The sequence below is a fragment of the Pan paniscus genome, chromosome 16 (assembly GCF_029289425.2).
Source record: "Pan paniscus chromosome 16, NHGRI_mPanPan1-v2.0_pri, whole genome shotgun sequence".
In the NCBI taxonomy this organism is placed as follows: domain Eukaryota; kingdom Metazoa; phylum Chordata; class Mammalia; order Primates; family Hominidae; genus Pan; species Pan paniscus.
In genome coordinates, this window is record NC_073265.2 from 52,831,592 (window position 1) to 52,855,617 (window position 24,026).

At 46.3% G+C, this 24,026-nt stretch overlaps 2 protein-coding genes and 1 long non-coding RNA gene across 9 annotated transcripts in view; 2 read left to right on the top strand and 1 right to left on the bottom strand.

Annotated features, from left to right (window-relative positions):
• Positions 1-5,215, bottom strand: part of LOC117976040 (uncharacterized) — a 46,291-nt gene extending 41,076 nt beyond the window's left edge. Inside the window, exon 1 of the long non-coding RNA XR_010109932.1 lies at positions 5,197-5,215. This is a non-coding gene — a long non-coding RNA (uncharacterized LOC117976040). The remainder of the gene's footprint in view (positions 1-5,196) is intronic.
• USP3 (ubiquitin specific peptidase 3) overlaps positions 1-7,831 on the top strand; it is an 86,851-nt gene extending 79,020 nt beyond the window's left edge. For all 6 annotated transcript variants that reach the window (XM_034938893.3, XM_034938894.3, XM_034938896.3 and 3 more), the window contains 4 exons: positions 4,673-4,791; positions 5,070-5,183; positions 5,312-5,379; positions 7,048-7,831. In XM_034938893.3, the coding sequence (XP_034794784.1) occupies positions 4,673-4,791; positions 5,070-5,183; positions 5,312-5,379; positions 7,048-7,213 (467 nt within the window). In that variant the 3' untranslated portion in view covers positions 7,214-7,831. The remainder of the gene's footprint in view (positions 1-4,672; positions 4,792-5,069; positions 5,184-5,311; positions 5,380-7,047) is intronic.
• A 5,918-nt stretch (positions 7,832-13,749) lies between these two features.
• FBXL22 (F-box and leucine rich repeat protein 22) lies at positions 13,750-22,509 on the top strand. 2 transcript variants are annotated; one of them, XM_034938898.4, is made up of 2 exons: positions 13,750-14,102; positions 17,042-22,509. In XM_034938898.4, exons 1-2 carry the CDS (start codon positions 13,750-13,752, stop codon positions 17,382-17,384), a joined length of 696 nt encoding a protein of 231 aa, XP_034794789.1. In that variant the 3' UTR covers positions 17,385-22,509. The 2 variants fall into 2 exon arrangements, with proteins under 2 accessions (XP_034794789.1, XP_003827992.1); XM_003827944.5 differs by having other exon boundaries at positions 17,641-22,509.
• Positions 22,510-24,026: the final 1,517 nt, after the last annotated feature.

Genomic DNA, 24,026 nt, shown 5'->3' on the forward strand with positions numbered 1-24,026 from the left:
TCTATGAATTTGTCTATTCTAGGCACCTCATATAAGTGGAATCATACTATATTTATCCTTTTGTGATTGGCTTAACTTAGTGTATTTTCAGGGGTCATCCATGTTGTAAGCATGTCTCAGAATTTACTTCCTTTTTGAGGCTTAATATTCTCTGGTATGTATAGACTACATTCTGTTTATCCATTCATCTGTTGACGACACTTGGGTTTTTCCCACCTTTTGGCTATTATAAATAATGCTGCTATGAACACTGGTGTAGAAGTATCTGAGTTCCTGCTTCCAGTTCTTTTGGGTATATACCTAAGAGTGGAATCGCTGAATCATAATTCTGTTTAACTTCTGGAAGTACTGCCAAACTTTTCCACAGTGGCTGTACCATTTTACATTCCCACCAGCAAGGTACAACGGTTTTGTTTTGTTTTGTTTTTTTGAGATGGAGTCTCGCTCTGTCGCGCAGGCTGGAGTGCAGTGGCGTGATCTCAGCTCGCTGCAACCTCCACCTCCCAGGTTCACGCCATTCTCCTGCCTCAGCCTCCCTAGTAGCTGGGACTACAGGCACCTGCCACCATGCCCGGCTAATTTTTTGTATTTTTAGTAGAGATGGGGTTTCACTGTGTTAGCCACGATGGTCTCGATCCTCCTGACCTCGTGATCTACCCGCCTCAGCCTCCCAAAGTGCTGGGATTACAGGTGTGAGGCACCGCACCCAGCCGGTACAAAGGTTTTAATTTCTCCACTTGCTAGCTAACACGTTATTTTCTGCTTTTGTTTTTGTCTTTTAAATAACAGCCATCCTAGTAACTGTGAAGTAGTATCTCACTATGGTTTTGATTTGCATTTCCCTAGTAATTGTGATGTTGAGCATCTTTTTATGTGTCTGTTGGTCATTTGTGCCTCTTTGGAGAAAAGTCTATTAAAGTCCTTTCCCCATTTTTGAATCAGTTTGTTGCTGAGTTTTAGGAGTTCTTCATATATTGTGGCCATTAATCCCTTATCCAGATACATGATTTGCAAATATTTTTCTCCCATTCTGTGGTTCTCTTTATAGTATCCCTCAATACACAATTTTTTAATTTTGATAAAGTTCAGCTTATCTATTTTTTCTTTTGTTGCCTGTGCTTTGGGTGTCATATCAAAATCATTGCCAAATCTAATGTCATGAAGCTTTTCCCCTACATTTTCTTCTAAGAGTTTTATAGTTTTAAGACTTATGTTTAAGACCTTTGATCTATTTAAATTTTTGTATATGGTGTAAGAGTCCAACTTAATTCTTCTGCATGTTGATACCTAGTTTCCCCAGCACCATCTTTTGAAAAGATTGTCCTTTCCCCATTGAGTAGTCTTGTCATTCTTGTCAAAAATCAGTTGACTATATAGTAAGAGTTTTTTTCATTGGTCTGTATGTCTGTCCTTATGCCAGTGCCATGGTGTTTTGATTACTATACCTTTATAGTAAGTTTTAAAATTGAAAGTATGAGTCCTATAACTTTGTTGTTCTTTTTCAAAATTGTTTTGGCTATTCAGGATTCCTTGAGAGTCCATGTGAGTTTCAGGATGGGTTTTCTATTTCTGCAGAAATTTCTATTGGGATTTTGAGAAGAATTGCATTGGATCTGTAGGTTGCTTTGGGTAGTAATAATCATGTTAACAACATCAAGTCTTCCAGTCTATGAATGCAGGATGTCTTTAAAAATTTCTTTCAGCAATGTTTTGTAGTTTTCAGGTATAAGTCTTTTGTCTCCTTAAATGTATTCCTAAGTACTTTATTCTTTTTGATGCTACTATAAATGGAATTATGTTAATTTCGTTTTTGGAAATACCTAACAATGAATACATTGTTAGTGTATAGAAATGCAGCTAATTTTTGTGTGTTGATTTTGTATCCTGTCTTTTCATTCCCTTGACAGTATCTTTTGCAGAGCAAAAATTTTTAATTTTAATGAAGTCCAACTTATAAATCCTTCTTTCATGGATTGTGCCTTTGGTGTTGCATCTAAAAAGCCATTGTCAAATGCAAGGTCATCTGGATTTTTTCCTATGTTATCTTCTAAAAGTTTTATACCTTCAATCCACTTTGTTTTTGTGGAGGGTATAAAAGTCTGTGTCTAGAATTTTTTTTTTTTTTTTTTGGCATGTGAATGTCTTTCAATTTTGTTCTTCTTCAATGTTGTATTTGCTATTCTTGGTCTTTTGCCATTCCATAATAAACTTTAGAGTAATTTTGTCACCATCCACAAAATAATTTACTGGTTTGAGATTGCACTGAATCTATAGATGAAGTTGACATCAATATAGAATAACTGACATCAATAGTGAGTCTTCCTATCCATGAATACAGGATGTCTTTATGTCTTAAAATTTCTTTCAGCAACATTTTATAGCTTTCAGGTAGTTAATTGTTTAACTGTAGGGTTTTACATGAGATCATGTGATCTGTCAGCAGAGATAATTATACTTTTTCCTTTTCATTTTGGATGCTTTTTTCTTGCCTAATTGCTTTAGCTAAAACTTCCAATATTATGTTGAACAGAAGTGGCAAAAGTGAGCATCCTTGTCTTCCTGATCTTGGAGGAAAAGCTTTCAGTCTTTCACCATTGAGTGTGATATTCACTGTGGGTTTTCATATATGGCCTTTGTCATGTTGAAGTTCTCCTTTTTTCTAGTTTGAGTGTTCAAATGATGATTTTAAATGTGGAAAATTCTGTGTTTCCTTTCCTTATTTCTTATTCTCCCTATGACCCCCGCTGTCCCCGCCAAGGCCATAGCTTTTTACATGATGTAACAAATACTTGCTGAAGAAAGCATCCATGACTTCAACTGCAGAGCTAACAAGCACCACAGTGATCAGTCTGAAGGGATTATTAGTGCCAGCCAGCCAGTCTGCTGTGTAGTCAGTGCTCTTTCTTTGTAGCCAGAGATGTAGGACTTGGGAGGCTCCTGAGAACAGCATCACTCTATTTGCAAGTTTGGTTGTAATGTCTGAGACTTGCTTCAGGAAATGTAATGTCAAAATATAATACATCCTTTCCCAGGAACCATCATTGACATAAAATAGCAGGTTGAGCAGGTTGGCAATGTAGTATTTGTGGGAAATTGAGGAAAGAATGGTTAACTGTCCACTGGAGGTTGAGAAAGTCTCAAAGAAGTGAGAATTGAGTTGCAGGGAGGCGAGAATTGAGTTGTAGGGAGGCAGGCATAGGAATGTGCCTTCTAGGTACTAGGATCAGGCAACAAAGGCATATTCAAGACTGTCTAGTCCTCTGCCACACCTTGCCTCCACTAACTTTCCCTGAAGGGGTGCTGTCTGCTACTGTCACGGACACAAAGGCTGACTATGGCCTAGAAACTTGAGTACAGAGACAAGAGCGCTTTTCTGTACACAGCTAGGTTTCTGCTTGCTACCCAACTTTAATATGTTATTTAAAGATACATACATGTTCTATAAAGACAAATGATTAACATAAAAGTCAGGATAATGGCTACTTCTGGGCAGAGGAAGGGGAATTATCTTTGGTAAGAAGCAAGTCAGGATAATGGCTACTTCTGGGCAGAGGAAGGGGAATTATCTTTGGTAAGAAGCACATGGCCACACAGGTTGTCCACTGCACAACTCTAGGAGAGGCCGTGCACAGAGACCCTGGCTCCTTGAGTACTCGAGAAAATCCAAGTGTGGGGTCCATAGGCATTCATATTTTTTTCTACAGAATAACGTGTATTTTATATAGATTTATGAATATCTGATTGCATCAGGAATTGGCACAGGGGCCAGAGAGTAAATACAGTACGTCTTCATTTAATGTCATCAGTAGGTTCTGGGAAACTGCAAGTTTAAAGCAAAATGACATACAGCAGGTCCTCCAATAATAGTTTCCTTTAACGTTTAGTTATAACATTGATGAGAAAAAAGTGGTTTATCATTGCTTCACATAAGGTCACAATTTTCAAGAACCTGTCATGATATTAAGTGAAGATTTACTGTGTTTTAGGCTTTGCACCACATAAGGTCTCTGCCCCAGTGACTCAGTTTGGTGTAGTGTAAAAGCAGCCAGACAATAATGTAAACAAATGGGCATGGCTGTGTTCCAGTGAAACTTTATTTACAAAACCAGGTGGCTGGCTGGATGTTTTAGGACTGTAGTTTACTAAACCCCAGGTTACACAATTACATCTTTAAATGAAAAAAAATGTAGCTGTGATTTATCTAGGAACTGAGAGTATAGCGTCTGGACAGAGAAGGTTGATAGTGTAGCCTTCTGTGATCTATGTTTATTTTTAAATTATCTAAATTTGACTTTTTTTTATGAGTTTGGAGCTTTGTCCTGTATAATGTAACATATTGACAGAAAACTACAATTGAAACTTTAAATTCATCAGGAAACCATTTTATCAGAATTATCCAGATGAATTATCATTAATAGTAAAACCAACATAATTGATCATCACCAGATGTCAGGCATGATGCCAGGTGCTCTACACGTTATTTCTCTTCCTTACAATAGTTCTTCAAAGTAGGTATTATTTTTTTGTCTCCAGTTTGCAATTGAGAAAGGTTAACTTTTCTAAGGTCGTATAGCTAATAAAGCTGAGATTTTAAACCTGGGTCTTTTTTCTACAGTACATTGCCTCTACAAAAGGCATCTTGTTTTAATGCTGCCAAAATCAATTTGTTTAGATTGTCTTCGCAGTTTTACCGACTTAGAAGAACTTGATGAGACAGAGTTATATATGTGCCATAAATGCAAAAAGAAACAAAAGTCCACAAAAAAGTTTTGGATTCAAAAACTACCCAAGGTGAGTGTTGAATTTTGAGTTATGAAGCAATTTCAATGGGAAAATGCTTGACTGCTAAGACCATGTCTATAACTTTACACTATGTGAACTGTTCTGTATTTGTCTCTAGGATTTTCAGTAAAAGCTAAACCCCTTACAGAATGAATGCATAAGGTATGCATGGAAGAATGATTGATAGGGCAGCTAAAATGTTATTTACTGAACTGATAGTAGTATCAAACTTTGACTGAAAGGTAAATTAGGTGTTCACAATCTTTGACCTCATCTCTGTCCTCCAGGTGCTATGCTTACATTTGAAAAGATTTCATTGGACAGCATATTTAAGAAATAAAGTTGATACATACGTAGAATTTCCACTGAGAGGCCTAGACATGAAATGCTACTTACTAGAGGTAAGGTGGTTACCTTTTTAGCATGGTGAAAAAATGGCTCTTCAGTAAGATTGTCATCACATGGAGAGGGTAGAGGTCATCGAGATACTGATGTCATTGACCACTGCTCCTTCTTCCTTGTTCTGTAGCCTGAGAACAGTGGCCCGGAGAGCTGCCTGTATGACCTCGCCGCTGTGGTGGTGCACCATGGTTCCGGGTGAGTACAACAGCCAGCTTCTGGTGGGTGGGAATACCTGGTGGCCAGCCCAATGACCTGCAGTTTTGTACCACTCTTGCTAGTTCTTCCTAAAAAATTGATTCAGATAAAGTAGGTGAAATTTCCTTCAGTTTTGGTGCAGAAGAGTACTCCTCAGATGATGTTGTGAAGGCTTAAGGGAAGGTAAATAAAAGTGAAATGAAGAATGGTTCATTTGAACCCAGTATTTACGACCCAGTCTTATTTGTCCACAAACTCCAAAGTTGCTTATTCGTTTACCAATTGAAATTTAAATGGGGCAAAAGGGGAAATTACTTGGAATAACTTACTCCATATCATCTACTTTAAAGACTCATTTTAAGTCTTGTTAAAAAACATTAATTTTTTCCCGTGAAAGTTTGTATGAGGGGTCTAACCTTCTGGTTTTTGGTTTGAGAGTGGCTATTTTACCTTCAAACTTAAGACTACTATATGTGGGCAGACGACTATCCATGTTGAAAATCCTTTTCCCACAGAGCTGTGATAAAGTAACATCTACACTCACATAGTGTTATGAATGACAAGTCTGATTCTCACTACTTTACAGGCACCTGGCTTTTTTCTCCTTGGTGTGTATTCCTGCTTGGTAGTTGGTAGGGACACTTTTAATTTGGTGCCTTCAGCTCATGAAACTCTTTATACTGTAGGTCTGAAATCATTTGTTCTCTGTACCCCTATTATATGCGTAGTGAATTTCCTGGATCTCTCTTCCACATGTCTTAAATACTCTAATGATTTCTGTCTGTGTTTCTAAAGACTGCCATGGCCTACTTTTCCAAATCACCAATTTGGGTTTCATCTGTATCCAAATAAAACATTAGCTCCTCCATAAAATATTTATATTAAATCAGTCACATTTTTCTGACAACTTTTTCGTAACAGCCTATTCTTGTTTTATGATTGCACTATCTTTTTGAAACTATTAGCACTAATTTAAAAATGTAAAGTTCTCTTAGGTTTTCTGCATTCAATTCCTCAGGGTTGATTGCCTTACTTGTTCTTCCTGGTATTTCTTTCCCCTCAAAAATGTGATTTTGTAGGCATGCAAAAGGCTTATTTTTAAAATTTGGTTTTGGTGGTTTACTTGGAATCATAGTAAATGATGAGATGGATCTTTATTATTTAGATGGATCTTTATTATTTAAATAGGGTTTTCCTGGCACCTACAAAGGTCCTGTTCTAGCTGCAGGCCTTCCGTCTGACTTGGAGGACTGACTCCAGCATTCTGTGTGTGAGTGGGTGGGTCATGCTGATAGGGTAGAGCCCCTGATGACCACAGTGTCAGGGAAGGGTGCCCTTCTTTGTTAAGCTTAGTTTTTTCCTAAGATTCTGATGGGAAAACCTGGTACCTAGTTTTCCATGTTTCCGTAGGCCTTGACCTGTGCTTGTTAGGTTGAGAGTTCCTCATCTCTGTTTTCTCCATTAGTCCAGGGCCATCTGCTTTGTGTTTTAGCAAACTCTCGATTTCTGGTCAGTTTGGAGGAAGGTAAAAACATTAATTTAACAAGCATCTTAAATCAAAAGTCTAGGATGTATTCTTATTAAAATTTAAATCTAACATTATATAGTTGTACAGGTCTTTTTGTGATTTCTGAGGTTCTTTTTTCCTTTGGTCTTTTGCCTTTACAGGGTTGGTTCTGGACATTACACAGCATACGCAACTCACGAAGGCCGCTGGTTCCACTTCAATGACAGTACTGTAACACTGACTGACGAGGAGACTGTGGTGAAGGCGAAGGCCTACATCCTTTTCTACGTGGAACACCAGGCCAAAGCTGGATCGGATAAACTTTAATACCTCCTCCAAATCATCATTCACCAACCATACCAGAGAAACATTTCCAGTTTTCCACAAATACTTGATACAAGATTTAATTTCATTATGCACTTTTCAATTTCCTATTTTGGGTTTAGTTTTGTCAATGGTAGTGACTTACTGAACATGGGCACCAACTAATTTTGTTGTTGTTCTACCAGAAAACCTCAGCAGATGTTTTGATTTGCTGCTTTAGTTGTAATAATTCAATTTTTATATGTAGTTGTAAGAACTTAGTCTTATTTGACTTTTTTATTTTATGTTAATGTTTTCAGTTCTCACTTTGAGGCACATTTACATCAATGCTTTTGTTCCTCTCACATGCTGAAAGCAAGATGTGTTCCTTATTGTGAAGAGCGACACAACTGCCTGCTGCCTTTCCACAGCTGTAATGGACATCAGGTTGACTCTAAATCAAGGATCATGTGTGCACAATACTTGTGGCCCACAAAATTTCACAATGACTGCTGAGGAATCATTCTTTTTGCCTGTAAAATATAACAAAGGGCATCATTAAGTAGACCAGGTAATTACTGCTTGTCTCTCGAGGCTGCTGTCTTTATCAGCACTAACTAAATAAATTTGTTGGTTCAGTTGTACTTGTCCTGCAAATACAAGAATTACTCTCTTTGTTGGTTTTTTTGGTTTTGGGGCATACTTGTTTGCGGGGAGGTAAGATGGGAGTAAAGACCAAATACATGTAATGTTTAAAAAAAATGCTGTGACTCACTGACATGGTATAGGTGTTACCAGTGAGGTAAAGCCATGGCGTCTGCCTCCTTTTGAATCAGTATCTCATTCCCCCTTAGTTGTACCACTGGAAGTCACGACATGTCCATTATAGACTTACTGCTTGTGTTTGGCATCCGAGTCTGAGGTGTGAACCTCTGGGATTTACTTGGATCATCACCCGCACTTCAGTACTTCAGTTTATCACTTGGGGGTGTGCTTCCACAGGAGGAAATTTAGACTCTTCGCTGCTCTGGGTTTTAACACCTCTCTTTGGCCTATCCTGATAGGACAAGTTGAAAATATTGTTTGAGTAAGTGGAGTTTTCGTTTTGTTTTTTGGGGGTTTTTGGAGACAAGAGTCTCTCTCTGTTGCCCAGGCTGGAGTGCAGTGGCACGATCTCAGCTCATTGCAACCTCGGCCTCCCGAGTAGCAATTCTCCTGCCTCAACCTCCTGAGTAGCTGGGATTACAGGTGCCCACCACTACACTTGGCTAATTTTTTTTTTGTATTTTTAGTAAAGACGGGGGTTTACCATGTTGGCTAGGGTGGTCTCAACCTCCTGACCTCAGGTGATCCGCCTGCCTCAGCCTCCCAAAGTGCTGGGATTACAGGCGTGAGCCACCACACCCAGCCAGTTTTGTTTTTAAAAAACAGATTTAACTCAAAGATTCAAATTTGGAACCAGAATCCCATTTAAAGAAAGCAGTTGTGGTTTCTACAAGTGTTCTAAGACAGTCCTGTGGTGGTTTTTTTTTTTCTTTTTTTTGGTTGGGGTGGGTGGGGGTTGGTAGACATAGCCTACCAATTCTCCACAAGGGACAAAATGTATCTTGTGTTAAGCCAATGAGACTTTCTGGCAATTTTTTTTTTTTTTTAAATGGAGTCTTACTCTGTCCCTCAGGCTGGAGTGCAGTGTGGCATGATCACAGCTCACTGTAGCCTCAACCTCCCAGGCTCAAGCGATCCTCCCACTTCAGCCTCGAAGTAGCTGGCACCACCACACCCAGCTAATTTTTAATGTTTTTACTAGAGATGGGATTTCACCACGTTGCCCAGGCTGGTCTTGCACTCCTGGGCTCAAGTGATCCACCCACCTTGGCTTCCCAAGGTGCTAGCATTACAGGCATGAGCCACCATGCCCAGCCTGTTCTATTAAAAACATCTTGACCTTTTTTTTTTTTAAGTTTATGATATAAAAACAGTCTGGTGGCTTTCCCTCAGGTTGGATATCTGAAGTTGTGGGAGCAGATGTAGCTCCATTTCCATTTTAATATTAACTGGATAAATCCCACATCTTCCCAGAACACATCTGCTAAACACTTTAACATGACAAGGAGCAAATTGCAATTATGTGTAAACTTATATCATCCAGTACAATGGCCCCTAGCCACATGCGACTGAAATTTAAATTAGAAACTCAGTGCCTTCAGTCACACTAGCCACATTTCAAGTGCTCAACACCCACATACGGCGTAGGACAGTGCTGGTCTAAATTTTCACTCCAAAGAATAAAACTTTGCCATCATGTTTAGGTCTTACAACTTTGAGTCCTAAAAGATAATAGGGAGATGTGTGCTTAATTTACAATGCTAAATTATATTAGGTTAAACTGTATGAAACTCTGCTATTTGACGAGTTCTGATCTACAAAAATGACAGCTCCACCTGATCTGATGTATCACACATTAACATCACATCTAATTCCACCTGAAATGTGACTCTCCTTTGATCTTGCAAAGTATCTCCTATGAATCCGGGCTCTTTTGCTTAGAAGGTAGACAGCTGTAACCTCTAACATTGATACTTCGATCTTCAGTCTCTCTGAATGGGCAGCTGTTAAAGGCCTGGGCAGAGTTGATGGTGAAAAAAAGCTGTACTTTTATACCAAATGGAACTTTAGCAACACGTTGGACTACTTTGTCGGGCAGAGTGGTCTTCAGACAGGTGATGCTGTTGGCTTAAGAGATGAACACGTCTTCTCCTGAATTTGTTCTTATTGGTTGGTTTTACTTGAACAGAAACGTTTGAATGGTGTGAAGATTCTTTAGAAAAGTGATTGGATCCATCTCAATTGTGCACTTGAACAGCAGTGATGTAAATATGCCTATTTGTGTTTTCATTTTTAACTGTGCAGCCTTACCACACCTATTTTGAAAGCTGATCTTTTGTCCTCTTCAGGGCTTTTCCCTTGTGCCATGTTGTCTCCAGCAATATATGTGGCTTCTCGCTCAGAGCTTCTGCTGAGGCAGGGCCTCGCGCTGAGTCACATGGCTCCTTGGAACAAGAAAACTTTCTCAGAAGTCCCCACACGGGTGGGTGACAGAAACAGTTTGTGGCAACACAAATCTCTCTCCATGGTGGAGAAACCTTTGCTTATCCACTGTATTCTACTCAGTGTATAGTGATGACAGATGTACTAGAATTAAACCAGTCAAGTGTACTGGCCCGGGGTGAGTGTTAAATGTGTATCTCGCCTGTGGAACCTACTCAGCAGCTAGGTTTCTGGGGTTGGGGACATATTTATTTCTTAAAGCCAAACCTCTCCTTCATTGGTTTAGTGTACATAAATCTATTTAGATACACTTATCCCACTTTAATCTCCACCAGCCCCTAAACTCTCTCCTGTACCCTCTGTTGCTGAAGTGGCCTCTTCACCTGGGCCCTGGAAAAGCTGATGGAAAAAGTCTGTTCCTGCAGCCAAGGCCTGGGTCCCAGGTGACTAGGAGTAGCCATAGGAAGGTGAGGAAGGAGAAGTGGGCATGTGGTGTCATCTGTAGTCCAAGGTCTCTGCGTCTCGTCAGTGGGTGCAATGCCTTCCCCCTCAGGTGTGAGCGTGATGGACTCTAGACTGCCTTCCATCAGTGTTGGTCATGCTATGATGTCATCGTTTGCCATTAAAACCCAGTTTGTATGATGCCAAGAGGATTAATTGTGCAAGTGACTGATTCATTTAAATTGTAATCACATCCCTTTTCTGCTTCACCAACCTGAACTGTTTTTAAAAAGTATCATTAAAAGTCTGTTCTCTTTCCTTTTGACTTATTTCTGAACACCTTTTTTCAGTAGAGCCACATAAATGATGATGTATTTACTCGACTCGTGGGCCTCCTCAGTCAACAGGTAGCAAGCTCTTACAGAATCCCCACGATTTGGAGCTGCAGTACCTGGGCCAGGATGAAGTGACCTGTATGGGCAAAGTGATGGCCTGGAGATTAGTGCCTGCAGTCAGGTGCCTGAGGTCCCACTCGGCCTTGCCCAGTGAAATCACCCTCAGTCTCTTGTGACTATTGATCTTATAAAAATGAGGCCCCTTCCCTTCCCCTTTAGAGCTAGACTCTACCCTGAGGCACCAGTTTTGGGGCTCTGAGCAAAGGATACTGGTCATCTTTTAAGGTAAAACAGGCAAATAAGTGCTTTTAAATAAACATCCTGTTTACAGTAAGTTCCTATAGACTACTTCCCTGCCTCCATGCCTCCTGCAGACAGAACCCTGTTTCCACAGTCATCCTCCTTTGCCTGTTCTTGTCAGTCTTCTAAAATTGAAGACACAGGTGCCTGCAGCTCAAATTGTTATGCATCCTTGTTCCATAGGGCACATTCTCTTTTGGCAGCTGTGCTGGTCAGAGGCTGCGTGGTTGCTGTCACTGCTGCCAAACAGCATAGCTCTGGACAAGGCCAAAGGGGCAGAGCTTCGTCATCTCCTGGCTGTGCCTCAGACCCTCTGCAGCATGCAGGAGCACATTCCCCCCGGCCCTGGTAGTCTAGGATGCTTCCTGCAGCCTACCTGGAGGAACAGCAGAGGGGCAAGGTTCTAAATGTTCTCCCTGCCAATCTTTTGCCATTCCAGTTGGGCTGCAGTAGTGCAACTTGGAAGCCATGCTGAAGCACAGTGACACTCAGTGGAAGGCACAAGTACCACTCTGGCCTTGCAAGAAGTGGAAAGAACCACCTATTCCTAAGGGTCAAGCCCTCTGAAAAGCATTGGTTTGAGGAGGATTGGGGAGGGAAAGTGGAGATAATGTGGCTTTCTAATAACACCACCTGTAGTTTTGCGGCATCCATTTTAAGTGGAGAAGTACACCTAGACAGAGCCTAAATTAGGGTGTCAGCTATAATTCAGAACTACATTGATGAGCTTGAAATAGCAGCAGTATCTTGCTCCCCTTCCTTGGGAAATGCTTCCTTTCGACCTCCTTGGTTTGTTTTTAAGAGAACCCCCTACTGTACTTCATCTTGGCATGGTGGAGTAATGGAGGCACAGGGGCACCAGCTGAGGCTGGCTTCTCAGGAAAGCCACTGACAATGGCTACTTTCTTCTTTGCTTGACTGCCTTCTGCTTTAAAGGCAAAGCTGCACCAGCCCTGACCAAACCTTAGTTCCAGAAGTGGGTTCAGCATAGGCTGCTTCATTTGTGTCTATGGGAAAACACAAGGATTCCCATTCCCTCTTATTCCAAATGGGAGAACAAACAGAAGTAACCACTGAGGTGGTGGTCCCTGGGCTGGCAGAGGAAAAACCATTCTCTTCTCACTATTGCCTAGGCAGAACATGGCCTATACAGCTGCACCGTATCAGCATCCCCCAAGCAAACCAAAAAACAACGACTGGGATTCAAAGCAGGAGAGTTAAGGTTGCGTCCTGGGTTTGGGAGTGAAGCAGCATGAGGAAACGGGTCTGCCATATCGTGAAGCCTCGGGTACTCAGGAAGGGGGAGCTTCACGGATAGTACCTCCAGGCACCTTGTCTAGAGTTGAGTCAGAGAGGGCAGGGGTGGCCCACTGGCTTCTCCAAGAGGGAACGGAGGGCACTCATAGAGTGGATGGTGTGTGGTCAACTTAAAGGCAAAGACGGACTAAAATACTGAACTTAAAATTGTTTCAAGCAGTTTCACATTAAGAGCTACCTCATCCATCCTGACATTTTGGGAAATACAGGTTATACATAGTACAAGGCCTTATCAGTGAGAAAATGTAAAGCCAAGTAAATTTAAATTTAAAACACAGTACTGCTTGACCAAAACTACAAAAACAACAACAACAACAACAAAGCACCAATAAAACATAAAACACAGACACACAACTTTGGAAAGCAGCTACTTCAGTAAAATCTTTTATGAAACAACTCAGGGTAAAAATCTAGCTGTTGGGGAGGCCCAGGAAAATCCCCCTGCCTAGTGGCAGGCAGCAGGGCTTGAAGGCCAACCAGCCTAGCCTGGAGACAATTACTCTATGGCACAAAAATAACAGGAATGAGGCAGCAGCCATGGACTCTGCTCACAACTCACAACTGTCACCCTTAGCTCTCCACACGCAACAGGTTTCTTCCTAGTAAGGGTGGAGCAAAAGATTCACACTGATGTACTAGAAAATCAAAACAGTTAACATTTACAATTACACTCCTTCCCCGTAAGTACAGACTGCAAAGCCAGACAGAGCTGGCCTGGCCGCCACCACCGCCAATGAAAACGCCTTGGGAAAAGCCAAAAGTGCTCACTGCTAAACACCATTGTCAGCTAAAGGGAAAAAAAATCCCTTTTAAGGAAAGTAACTTCAATAGGCTCCTTTTCTGCCAGGACCTCCAATCCCTCTGAACATAAGCCGAACCACGGACTGCCGCACATGTGTCTGGGTCCTGGCTTTTCTTCCCTCACCCCTCCGCAGAGCTTCAGCACCAGTTGTTAGCCAAAAATAAACACCATTCCTCAACCATATATGTCCACCGGCCCAGAGTCGGGGAGGAGGAGAGGAGGCAGGTCAGCCGTCCCCCGGCTGCAGCTGCACTCACATGTGGCCACTGCTCACCATGCACATAACCCAGCTCAACCGGGAGTGCCTGCTGCACCTCTTCTCCTTCCTAGACAAGGACAGCAGGAAGAGCCTTGCCAGGACCTGCTCCCAGCTCCACGACGTGTTTGAGGACCCCGCACTCTGGTCCCTGCTGCACTTCCGTTCCCTCACTGAACTCCAGAAGGACAACTTCCTCCTGGGCCCGGCACTCCGCAGCCTCTCCATCTGCTGGCACTCCAGCCGCGTGCAGGTGTGCAGCATTGAGGACTGGCTCAAGAGTGCCTTCCAGAGAAGCATCTGCAGCCGGCACGAGAGCCTGGTCAATGATTTCCTCCTCCGGGTGTGCGACAGGTAGGCCACCTTGCCTCCTGAGCAGTGCTGGCCCCGCTAGCTCTGGCTTCCCTCTTGGGGGGCAGGGAAGAGCAAATTACGAGACCAAGATGGCTCCACCTTCGGGGCGCCTCAAACTAGGCCCAAGGCAGACATCCAGACCGCCCAAAGCAGGGTCCCCAGGAGACAAATCATGAGGGAAACAATTGCTAATCCTCCTCTTAGCCTCCCAGGTCCTGGGCTGCTTCATGCAAACACCAAGAAGTGGGGCCTCCGTACTGGTAGTCATTAAGTGCCGGGTGGGTCCAGCTGGGCCTGGATTTTCAAGGTCAGGCTCTGGGAAAAGGCTTCCAGATGCAGCAATCAGCTCACCCCTCCATTAGGCCTAGCAAGCAGCCCTCAAGGCCTGGGAAACTGCGGAGGAAAGAGAGGGTGGGGAGCCAGAGGTGGAGAAGCCAGGGTGCTCAGGTCAGCTGAGCCAAACCAAACTCCAGGAGTAGATGAATTACTGATTTACACAGTATTCCTAAGGAGGGTGGCTTAGCCTAATTTTTCAAATTAGCAAACTGATGCTCCACGAGGTGGTATGATTTGCCCAGTCTAGGGTTGCCAGATTTTAGCAAATATATAGGCTGCCCAGTTAAATATGAATTTCAGATAAACAGTGAATAATATTTTAGTGTAATTATGTCCCAAATACATCTTGTGTTTATCTGCTAACCCCCACCCCAGACACAGATATAGACACTGAACCACCAGGCCAGTCTCCCTCCATGGTCCCAGCCTCATGGGCAGAGCGGCCCAGGCAAGAACACAGAGCTATTCAACCAGCCTCTCACTGAGCTTCTGCCAGTCCCGTGCTGCCTTTGAGGAAAAACACCCCCTTGATCATATAACAAACTGGCCCTGGCTGTTCATGGAAAACTAGACTCAGCCAGTTTACTGCCACCCAAGTTCATAGCTGCTATTTGCTGGCAGCACGACAGGAGTGGAAGGAAACAGCGTAGTGACCCCACCTTTCTTTTGAGCTGGTAGGAAGAAAACAGAAGATGGACTTGGGGCTGGGCCCCAACTGGACAAGGCTATTTTGATGGGCTTAACAAAGCCCAGGAATTAGACTAGAGTGATATGGGTGGAGGTTGGGGGGAGGCGAATGGCACAACATGTCCTGAAGTTGTTCCATTCTTACTGTAAGAGAACCGAGCTTAATGCCCCAAACCTGCAAGGTGTGAAGTGGACCTCCCAGGCCACTGTACTGATCAAGCAAGGGGCCCTGCTGTCACATAAAGAGCAAACGGCTTTGCTGTCAGCACTCTGCTGAGCCGCTCAGCTCGTCCAACCATGTGACCCCAGCTCAAAAACTCTTGCAACCTCATTTCTTCTTCTATAAAATGTGCTAAATTTTTCTTATCCGACAGGGTAAGAGGATTAAATGACACAGTGGCACCTGGCACATAGTAGGTACTGATGAACGTCTACTGAATCTGGTTCTTCTGGCACTCAGCTCAGGTCGGGAGGAATGGCTGAGGATGGCTGGGCAGGGGGACAGTCCGCTCTTTGTTTTTTCCCTGTATCAGAATTATTCCAAAGATTCTTAGAGGAAAAGATCACCCAACACCTTTGAGGCTTAAACACCTAATCCTTATAACCACCTTGAAGGTAACAATTCCTCCCACTTGACAAATGAGGAAGTGACGCCCAGCAAGGTTCAGACATCTGTCCTGGGTCTGACAGCAAATAAGTCACCAGCCAGTCACTTGAGCTCCCGGAGCCAGTTTCTTCATGTACAAAACTGGGGGTGCAGAGGTTGACGGGGTGACTAATGAAGGCACATGAACCTGAAGGAGGCCCGGGCTCGGTGTGACACCTGGCTGCACCCAGCATATTTTAGTTCCTTACTTCCCTCCCCAGGCACAAAGGAGCCGAGCTGGCCCAGCCAGGGGCAGTCACGGAGCTGCGGGGGAGGCTGGCAGGGAAAGGGAAACGCTTCCCCAGCCCAGACTCTAGCTCCCTCTGGCTGCGGGGAGCCAAGGCCCCGGCCCAGTAGTCGGTCCTTCTGGACTGGAAGCAGGCTGGTCCCGTTTGTTTCCAGGGAAAGCGGGTTAGGACTGCTTGTGGAAGGCCCCGTTGCAGGCCCCTCACAACCCCAGTGGTAGACATTATTCCCCCCACGCAGAGTAAATGAAGGCTCTGTGAGTGACTGACACGGCGATAAACCAAGTCTAACTTGGCTCAAGATCTTTTTTTTTGCTGGGAGGGGCTGGTGAGGCTGCAGCAGAGGGTCCCCCAAGCTTTCTGGGCAAGTGACCTGGGTGGGTGTCCGTGACTGTACCTGCTCAGGGCTTGCCTCTAGCTGCCTCCGAACCCTGCCCTTTTCGGCTGGTGGCCCAGGGGATGCAGGAACAGCTCTAGTCTACTAAGCTGAACCCGGACTCAATGCTAACGCGTGCCCCCACCGCCTTGAGGGTTGGGATGGGCCTGTCACTAGGCCACCTCCAAGGAAACAAATCCCTCTTCCCACTCACGTCCCGCCGGGACATTCAGGGGCCTCAGCTTGAAGCTAGACTGGAGCAATCGCCACGCACCGCTCCCCTGCAAGGCAGCACATCCAGAGCGAAACAAAGAGTCAAGGGTTGTGGCTCCTGGAACTGGCATTCCCTCTGTCCACAGCCGCCCCAGGACTCTGCTGGGCCGGGGTCGGGGCTTCCCACTAGGGGCTCCCAAGGCTACGAGCCAAGAACCCACGCAGATGAAGGTACGGTGGGGTGCAGGGGCAGAAAGAGGAGGGAAAATGGGCCGGCCAGAAAGCCGACTTGGAACCCTGCAGTGTCATCGCAGCCAAGTGTCTTCACCTCGCAGGGCCCGAGTCCTCCTCGGTAAATGAGTCCACTCGGTCCCATGGGGCGGTTGGGTAGCTTTAACAGGCCAGTGAGCCCCGGGTCACCGCACTCTCCTCACAGGTGCCCCAACCTGGCGTCCGTCACGCTGTCGGGCTGTGGCCACGTTACCGACGACTGCCTGGCGCGCCTGCTGCGCTGCTGCCCACGCCTGCGCGCACTGCGCTTGGAGAACTGCGCGCGCGTCACCAACCGCACGCTGGCCGCCGTGGCGGCGGACGGGCGCGCGCTGCAGACATTGCACGTGGACTTCTGCCGCAACGTGAGCGCGGCCGGCCTGCGCCGCCTGCGCGCCGCGTGCCCGCGCCTGGCCCTGCGGGCAGAGCACAGCGCCGCCATGCTGCCCGACCAGCCCCCGCGCCCGCGCGCGCCCGCCGCGGCCCCCGGCAAGCTGCTGCAGCGCTAGACGCCGCCCCGCCGCTGCCCCCGGGGAAGGAGCGCAGCCGCAGACCGTCCTGGCTTCGAACCCAGCTCTTCCACCTTCAGACCACCACCGCATATTCTGAGCCTCATTTTCCCCGTCTGCACAGTGGGGATAAGAAAGCCTACCTCACGTTACGATTTTATACATAGGATAAACGCAAGATTAAATGGATATTTGGAAAACACTCCGCTGGTTCTCACTCAACACCACCGCCTTTCCCCTCTTGCTTCCGCCCCAGGCTTTCTGCTGTGCGCTCCCCACGGAGGCGGGAGGCGCCTGCACCGTCCTCGGGGACTCCGATCGCCGTTGGACCGAAATCACCTCGGTGGGGAGGACCTGACCACTCGGAGTTCGCCGACTTGCGCGCGGGGGTGACGGGGGCCAGGGCTGCCGCGCGCAGGGGTCTGGGGAGCCTCCGGGCGGAGCGACCCAGCGAGACCCCGCCGGCTCCCGGAGTGTCCTGGGGACCGCCGCCTCCAGGGGCCCCGGTAGTGATCTCGGTGAAGCAGGAGGAGGGGAAGCAGGGGCGCACGGGCAGAAGGAGCCACCGAGCCGCTCCTCCTTGCGGTTTTGCCCGCACGCGCGTCTGCCCGCCCACCTTTCCTGGGGCGGATGCGTTCCCGGAGTGACCGCACTCGCGATTGTAGAAAATTCGCTCCCAATTGTTGAATGCTTACATAAACTGCATAGTTACCCATATTTTCTACTGTTCTCATATCATAAGGGAAAAAGAAATGATTTGGAAGAAAAAAAAGCCTCAAACGAAACAAAAACAAAACCAGCAGCTCTGGCTAAGCTTTTGATAATGGAACCATTATAAGCTGACAAGCTAGATTTTTCACCTGTTGGATTTGCTGGACATGAGCACAAGCCTGGGCTTCCAATTTGAATTTCAGGGCTGTAGTCACTGATGTGTCACATTTAATGAAGGCTCTCGGCCCCCCGGCAGCCGCCTGGTCCTGGGTCACTGGGGAGAATTCTGGGTGGGTGGAAGAGGCGAGGAGCACTGTGATGGGCGCTGTTCACACTCCGGCTCCACCCAGCGCCAGCTGCGACAAAGCCCTTTACCCCTCCCAGGCCAGGTGTTTCTTCTGTGTGAAAGAGGAGCTTGATCCCTACTCACAGGTTCCTTAATTCATTGCTCAAATAGGGAAACAGCAAGGAAAAAGACAAATTCTGTTCTCATGAAGCTTACCTTCTAGTGGGGGAAGAGACAACAGGTAACTGGTATATAAGAGGGTAGAAGGGCCAGGTGCGGTGGCTCAATGCCTGTAATCCCAGCACTTTAGGAGGCCAAGATGGGCGAATCACGAGGTCAGGAGATCGAGACCATCCTGGCTAACACGGTGAAACCCCGTCTGTACTAAAAAAAAAAAATACAAAAAATTAGCCGGGCGTGGTGGAGGGCACCTGTAGTCCCAGCTACTCAGGAGGCTGAGGCAGGAGAATGGCGTGAACCTGGGAGGCGGAGCTTGCAGTGAGCCAAGATCGTGCCACTGCACTCCAGCCTGGGCGACAGAGAGACTCTTGTCTCAAAAAAAAAAAAAAAGGTAGAAAGTATTTGGAAAAAAGTGCAGGCTGTAACAAGGGCTATTAGGGATTGCTGGCAAGAGATTGGGGGGTGAAGCCTCTGAGAAAGGGTTGACCAATGTAAGCCTCACTGAGAAGATGACATCTGAGGCATGAAGTGAGGCAGGGGGCATAGATCCTCCTGGCAGAGGAACAGTCAGTGCAGAGGCCGCGGACTACAGGCATGGCTCATGTGCAAGGAGATCAGAGTGGCTGGAGCAGAGTGAATGAGGAAGGAAGCTGAGTAGCAGGTATCAGAGAAGCAATGCAGCCCGCAGCTTAACTTCAACATGCATTTTAAACTTTTTTCCCATTCTCTTGAGTTTCAAGATATAACCTTGAGGAAACTCAAAATCCTTTCTCCTTAGCCTTAAAATAGACTCCACATCCCTCCCCTTTCTCACCAGATATGCTCCCTTTTCATTTATCTAACTGTATGCTACTATTTAATTGTGTGATGTCTTAGAAGTTTCAGGGGCTAATCTTGAGACAGACCAAGCCTGGAGACCCAGCTGCAAACCTCCAAAAATTACTTCAAAATGGCTAATTAACAACGAGACCATTGTTAAAATAATGTCAATCCGAGGTCCAGGTGGACTGAAGCCCAAGATAGCCACCAGAACAAAACACACAGACATCATACTCAGCCCATTTCTTGCATGCCTTCCTTATCAAGCCTTCCCTTTTAAAAACCCTAAAAATTGCTTTCCCCTCTAAAAATTGAAGCAGTTACTTTAAATAGCAATCTGGCTACTTCCCCCTTTACTAGTTTTGGGTGATAAATTTGCTTTTTATTACTAGACTTCGTTCTTGTTAATTCAAGCATCTGCACCTGCTTTGTTTGGTTATGGTAAGGGATGGGGGTAGCAGTGGATGGACAAATTAATGTGAGGAAGAAATGAGAGATGAAGGTTCCCCCTCAGCTCAACCTACCCCCAGAAGGAACCAGGGCGCCATGCACAGATGATAGGTGAAGTCCCAGCGGCCCTGGATTTTGTTCCAGGCAGAACATGTGGACAGGCAAGCAGCACCCTGTCCCACACCAGCCCTTCTGGGGACTGCCAAAGGGCTCCGGGCTGGGGCAGTGCTTACTCCAGAAACAGGGTAGCCACAGTAAGCCCTGGCCCAGCATAATCCCTTCTAATCCCTTAGTCAGGAGAGCCAGCTCTGTCACACCACCAGCTGCAGTGGAGTGGCAGGACCCTGCTACTAGCCTGTGAGACGCAGGCTGCTTTTTGGTGGTTTCTCAGTTTGCCCACCATTGCTTTGCACTCTGGAGAGGCCTTGTTGGGAACGAATTTTTCTCCCATTACTCTGAACACTGTTGAAAGAAAGCTCAGGCTTCCAGGGGGTTGAATGTTTGTCTACAACAGAGCCACTTAAACCCCAGGCCTTTGTTTTCATCTTCTCCAAAAAGCCCCAATTTCTAGTATGTTCTATTTGTCCTAAATTGGTGGCTTAGCCTGGAGAACAACAGGATCCTGGCTTCAGGATCTAATGGATCTGGGTTTCCATCCCAATTCCCTCACTTTCTAGCTCTGTGACCAAGGACAGATTGGCCCTCTCCAAACCTCAGTTTTCTTATCTGAGTACTAAGGATAACAAGGGAACCTTGCTTTTGGGGTTCTTTTAAGGACTGTGATTATGTAAAGCAGAGGTCACTATAGGTTGAGCTAGAATGGGGTAACCTGCATTCCCCGATGACCCCCCCTTTCCCATGGAAGCTCTTTTGTAGTAAGGGTTAAGTTCCCAGTTAACCCTCCAATGCCTACTAACTCCCCTGCATCCCAAGACATAGTGATCACAGAACTCAAGCAGTGCTGGAAGCTGTGTCCAGTGCTGTTTCTAGGGACCCAAATTGGCCCCCACCTTAGCCAGAGGAGCTTTGGGTTCTGAAGTGAAGGGTCATTTTAGGTGCCCCCAGAAGGTGGGCACTGATGGAGACACATGGCTCTCCACTCTGCCTTCTAACAGACACTGTTCACCACCAGGCATGAGCAAAACACTTAACAGAGCGCAATACCTCACTTAGTCTACAAAACCACTTTTGGAGCTTCCAGATAGCTACATGCATGGAGGTTCCTGGAGGGTGGTGTGTCCAGGGAGGGCATGGAATCTCCGTGCCCCTTCCCCACTAAATTAAAAGGTAAAAAACAGCCGGGTGCAGTGGCTCACGCCTGTAATCCTAGCACTTTGGGAGGCCAAGGCGGGCGGATCACCTGAGGTCAGGAGTTCAAGACCGGCCTGATCAACATGGTGAAAAACTCTCTTCTAAAATACAAAAATTAGCTGGGCATGATGGCGGGTGCCTGTAATCCCAGCTACTTGGGAGGCTGAGATGGGAGAATCGCTTGAACCCGGGAGACTGGTTGCAGTGAGCCGAGATCGGGCCACTGCACTCACTGCACAGCCTGCGCAGCTGAGCAAGACTCCGTCTCAAAAAAAAAAAAAAAAGTAAAAAACAAAAGAAAAATCCTTTCAAACTTAGGTAGCATATAACAAAGAGCCCTGCAGGCTTAATTAATCCACCAACTAATTCATTTCACAAGCATTTACTGGGTATTGGCCACGGGCTGGGCCAGGCCCTACCTGGAGGGACTCAGCCCTAGTTAGAAGACATGCAGCTGAGGTTGAGGGGGTGTTCTTGAGTGATCTCCAAGCTTTGCCATTCATAGCTTTTGACGAGATATGACCTCTCTGAGCCTCCGTTTCTTTATTTGTAAAATGGGACCAATACCCTCTTGGGACTGGGGGATAGGGGGAGGTATCCTCATACCCCTGGGGGGCTAGAAAAGCTGAGTGCCTGGCACAACACACAAATCCCAGGCACTGGGAAGAAGCAAGCCAGGTCTATCTGTGGGTAAGCCAGGCACTCTTTGTGGCAGACAGAGCTTTTGAGCTGGGCCACAGGTTCCAACTGTTAAGGAGAATATTCCCATTGGCAGGCATGGCACAGCAAAGGCAAAGGTCAAGAAGCCCAAGGCGTATCCAGGGAAGGGGTGAGCCAGGGCTGATGGGAGCCTGATTGTATTCCCGAGCCACCCAGAAATGGTTTGGGATTATCTATGCCCTCACAGCATCTATTAGATCATAGACATCCCTCAACTCCTGGAATGCTAACTCTTTCTAAGGTTTGGCCAAGGCAGCGAATGGTCACTTGCAGGTGAAGGTGGTGGGAGAGAACAGAACCTCACCACTGGGGCAGGACACTGCTCCCTGGCTGAAGGCTGACCTGTCACCACGTTGCACTGGTCTGCACAGGAGCCCCAGTGCCGGCAGAGAGACCGGGGCCACAGGCTCTTAGGTCAGGGTTCCAGATCCCCCCCAGGAGGCAGCAGGCTGCTGGCAGGAGGTGGTGCTCTGAGGCTTGTCTTACAGAGACACACTGGCCTGTTTCTGCACAGGATGAGTGTTCGGAGGGGAAGTGACTGAGCCCCCCCGGCTCTACCATGGCACGCTGACAGGAAGCAGAGGCTCCCAGTTCTAGTCGGGGCACACCTATGATCCAGCTTTCCCTCTCCTGACCTTGGATTCTTGGTTTATAAAGGCAGAGATCATCTGATCCCTTAGAGACTTTCCCTCCAGCTCTAGGATTCAATGCCCAAGATCTGCTTTTGGCTAAAAACCGAGCTCACAAGATGTGGGCTTCATCCGGCCAGAAGTCCTGGGCAAAGGCCACAAAGCTAGGAGGCCCAGAACAAAGCCATACTTTGAAGGATGTCTGGAGAAATCTTAAATTTTAAAAACTGATGGTCAACATTTACTTGAGGCTGCTTAAGGGTCATAAAAACTGCAAGTATCTGTTAAGTGAATGAGGCCAGCAAACAACTGCCTAAGACTCTCTAAGAGCTGAAAGTAAACCAAGGGAAGCACCTGCACCAGGCCCACTTCAGCTCCTCAGATCAGGGACTTGTGCTTCCCCCTTTTCCAGAGTTTTCAAAAAGTCAAGAGAGGCCAGGCGCAGTGGCTCACGTGTGTAATCCCAGCACTTTGGGAGATCAAGGTGGAAGGACTGCTTGAGGCCAGGAGTTCCAGACTAGCCTGGGCAACATAGTGAGACCCTGTCTCTGCAAAAATGAAAAAATAGTCAAGACAATGAGGAAATAACACTGTTTCTGGCAACGAAACAGTGTGTGTTATAAAACCATGGCACTGTGCAGATTCCCCTCACAGGGTCAAACCTGAGCTGCTGTCTGTTAGCCCTGAGCCCAGGACCTGCAACCATGAGTGCCAGCCTTCTGGGGGTCCTCCTGCCCCCGAGTCCAGAGCAAACCGTGGCAGCAGCACAGGGTGAGGCATTATTTTGAATTTAGAGACCGCAGAGGTATCCTTTGCTCTGCATGTCCTCAGCCCAGCTCAGCAAGAGGGACGCAGGAAGCGGCTCAGAAGACCCTAAGAGGCCTCTCCTGGATTCGTCCAGGATCTTGGCAGCACAGACGCTTTTTTTTTTTTTTTCTCTCACTCTGTCGCCCAGGCTGGAGTGCAGTGGCGCGATCTTGGCTCACTGCAAGCTCTGCCTCTCGGGTTCATGCCATTCTCCTGCCTCAGCCTCCCGAGTAGCTGGGACTACAGGTGCCCGCAACCATGCCCAGCTATTTTTTTTGTTTTTAGTAGAGACGGGGTTTCACCATGTTAGCTAGGATGGTCTCGATCTCCTGACCTTGTGATCCACCCGCCTCGGCCTCCCAAAGTGCTGGGATTACAGGCGTGAGCCTTTCTTTTCTTAAATTCTCTCCTGGTCCAGAGGCCCAGGCAGGGCCTTCCCACCCTGAGCAGGAGGGCTTCAAGCCCAAAGCCCTTCAACGATGCTACTGACTGCGCTCTTAGATCGGTATTAAAGCCTCATCTTTACCCAGAACTCCTGGGGTTCCCCCCAAAGCTGTAGTCTCTCCCTGAGACCCAATTCCAGTTGAAGCCTTTTTTCAATAAAACAAAGATATCATCATTCTAAATATTATTAGGTATTCTCACTAAGAAAGATCCATTTACCACATTATCTTAGCTGGCAAAACCTTATTTTTCTTTTAATTTCTCTTTGAAGACATACACCTATCT

Coding starts and splice junctions, on each gene's coding strand:
- FBXL22 (XM_003827944.5), top strand. CDS start 13,750: ATGTGGCCACTGCTCACCATGCACATAACCCAGCTCAACCGGGAGTGC. Junction 14,103..17,640: donor CTCCTCCGGGTGTGCGACAG/GTAGGCCACCTT, acceptor CTTCCGCCCCAG/GCTTTCTGCTGTGCGCTCCC.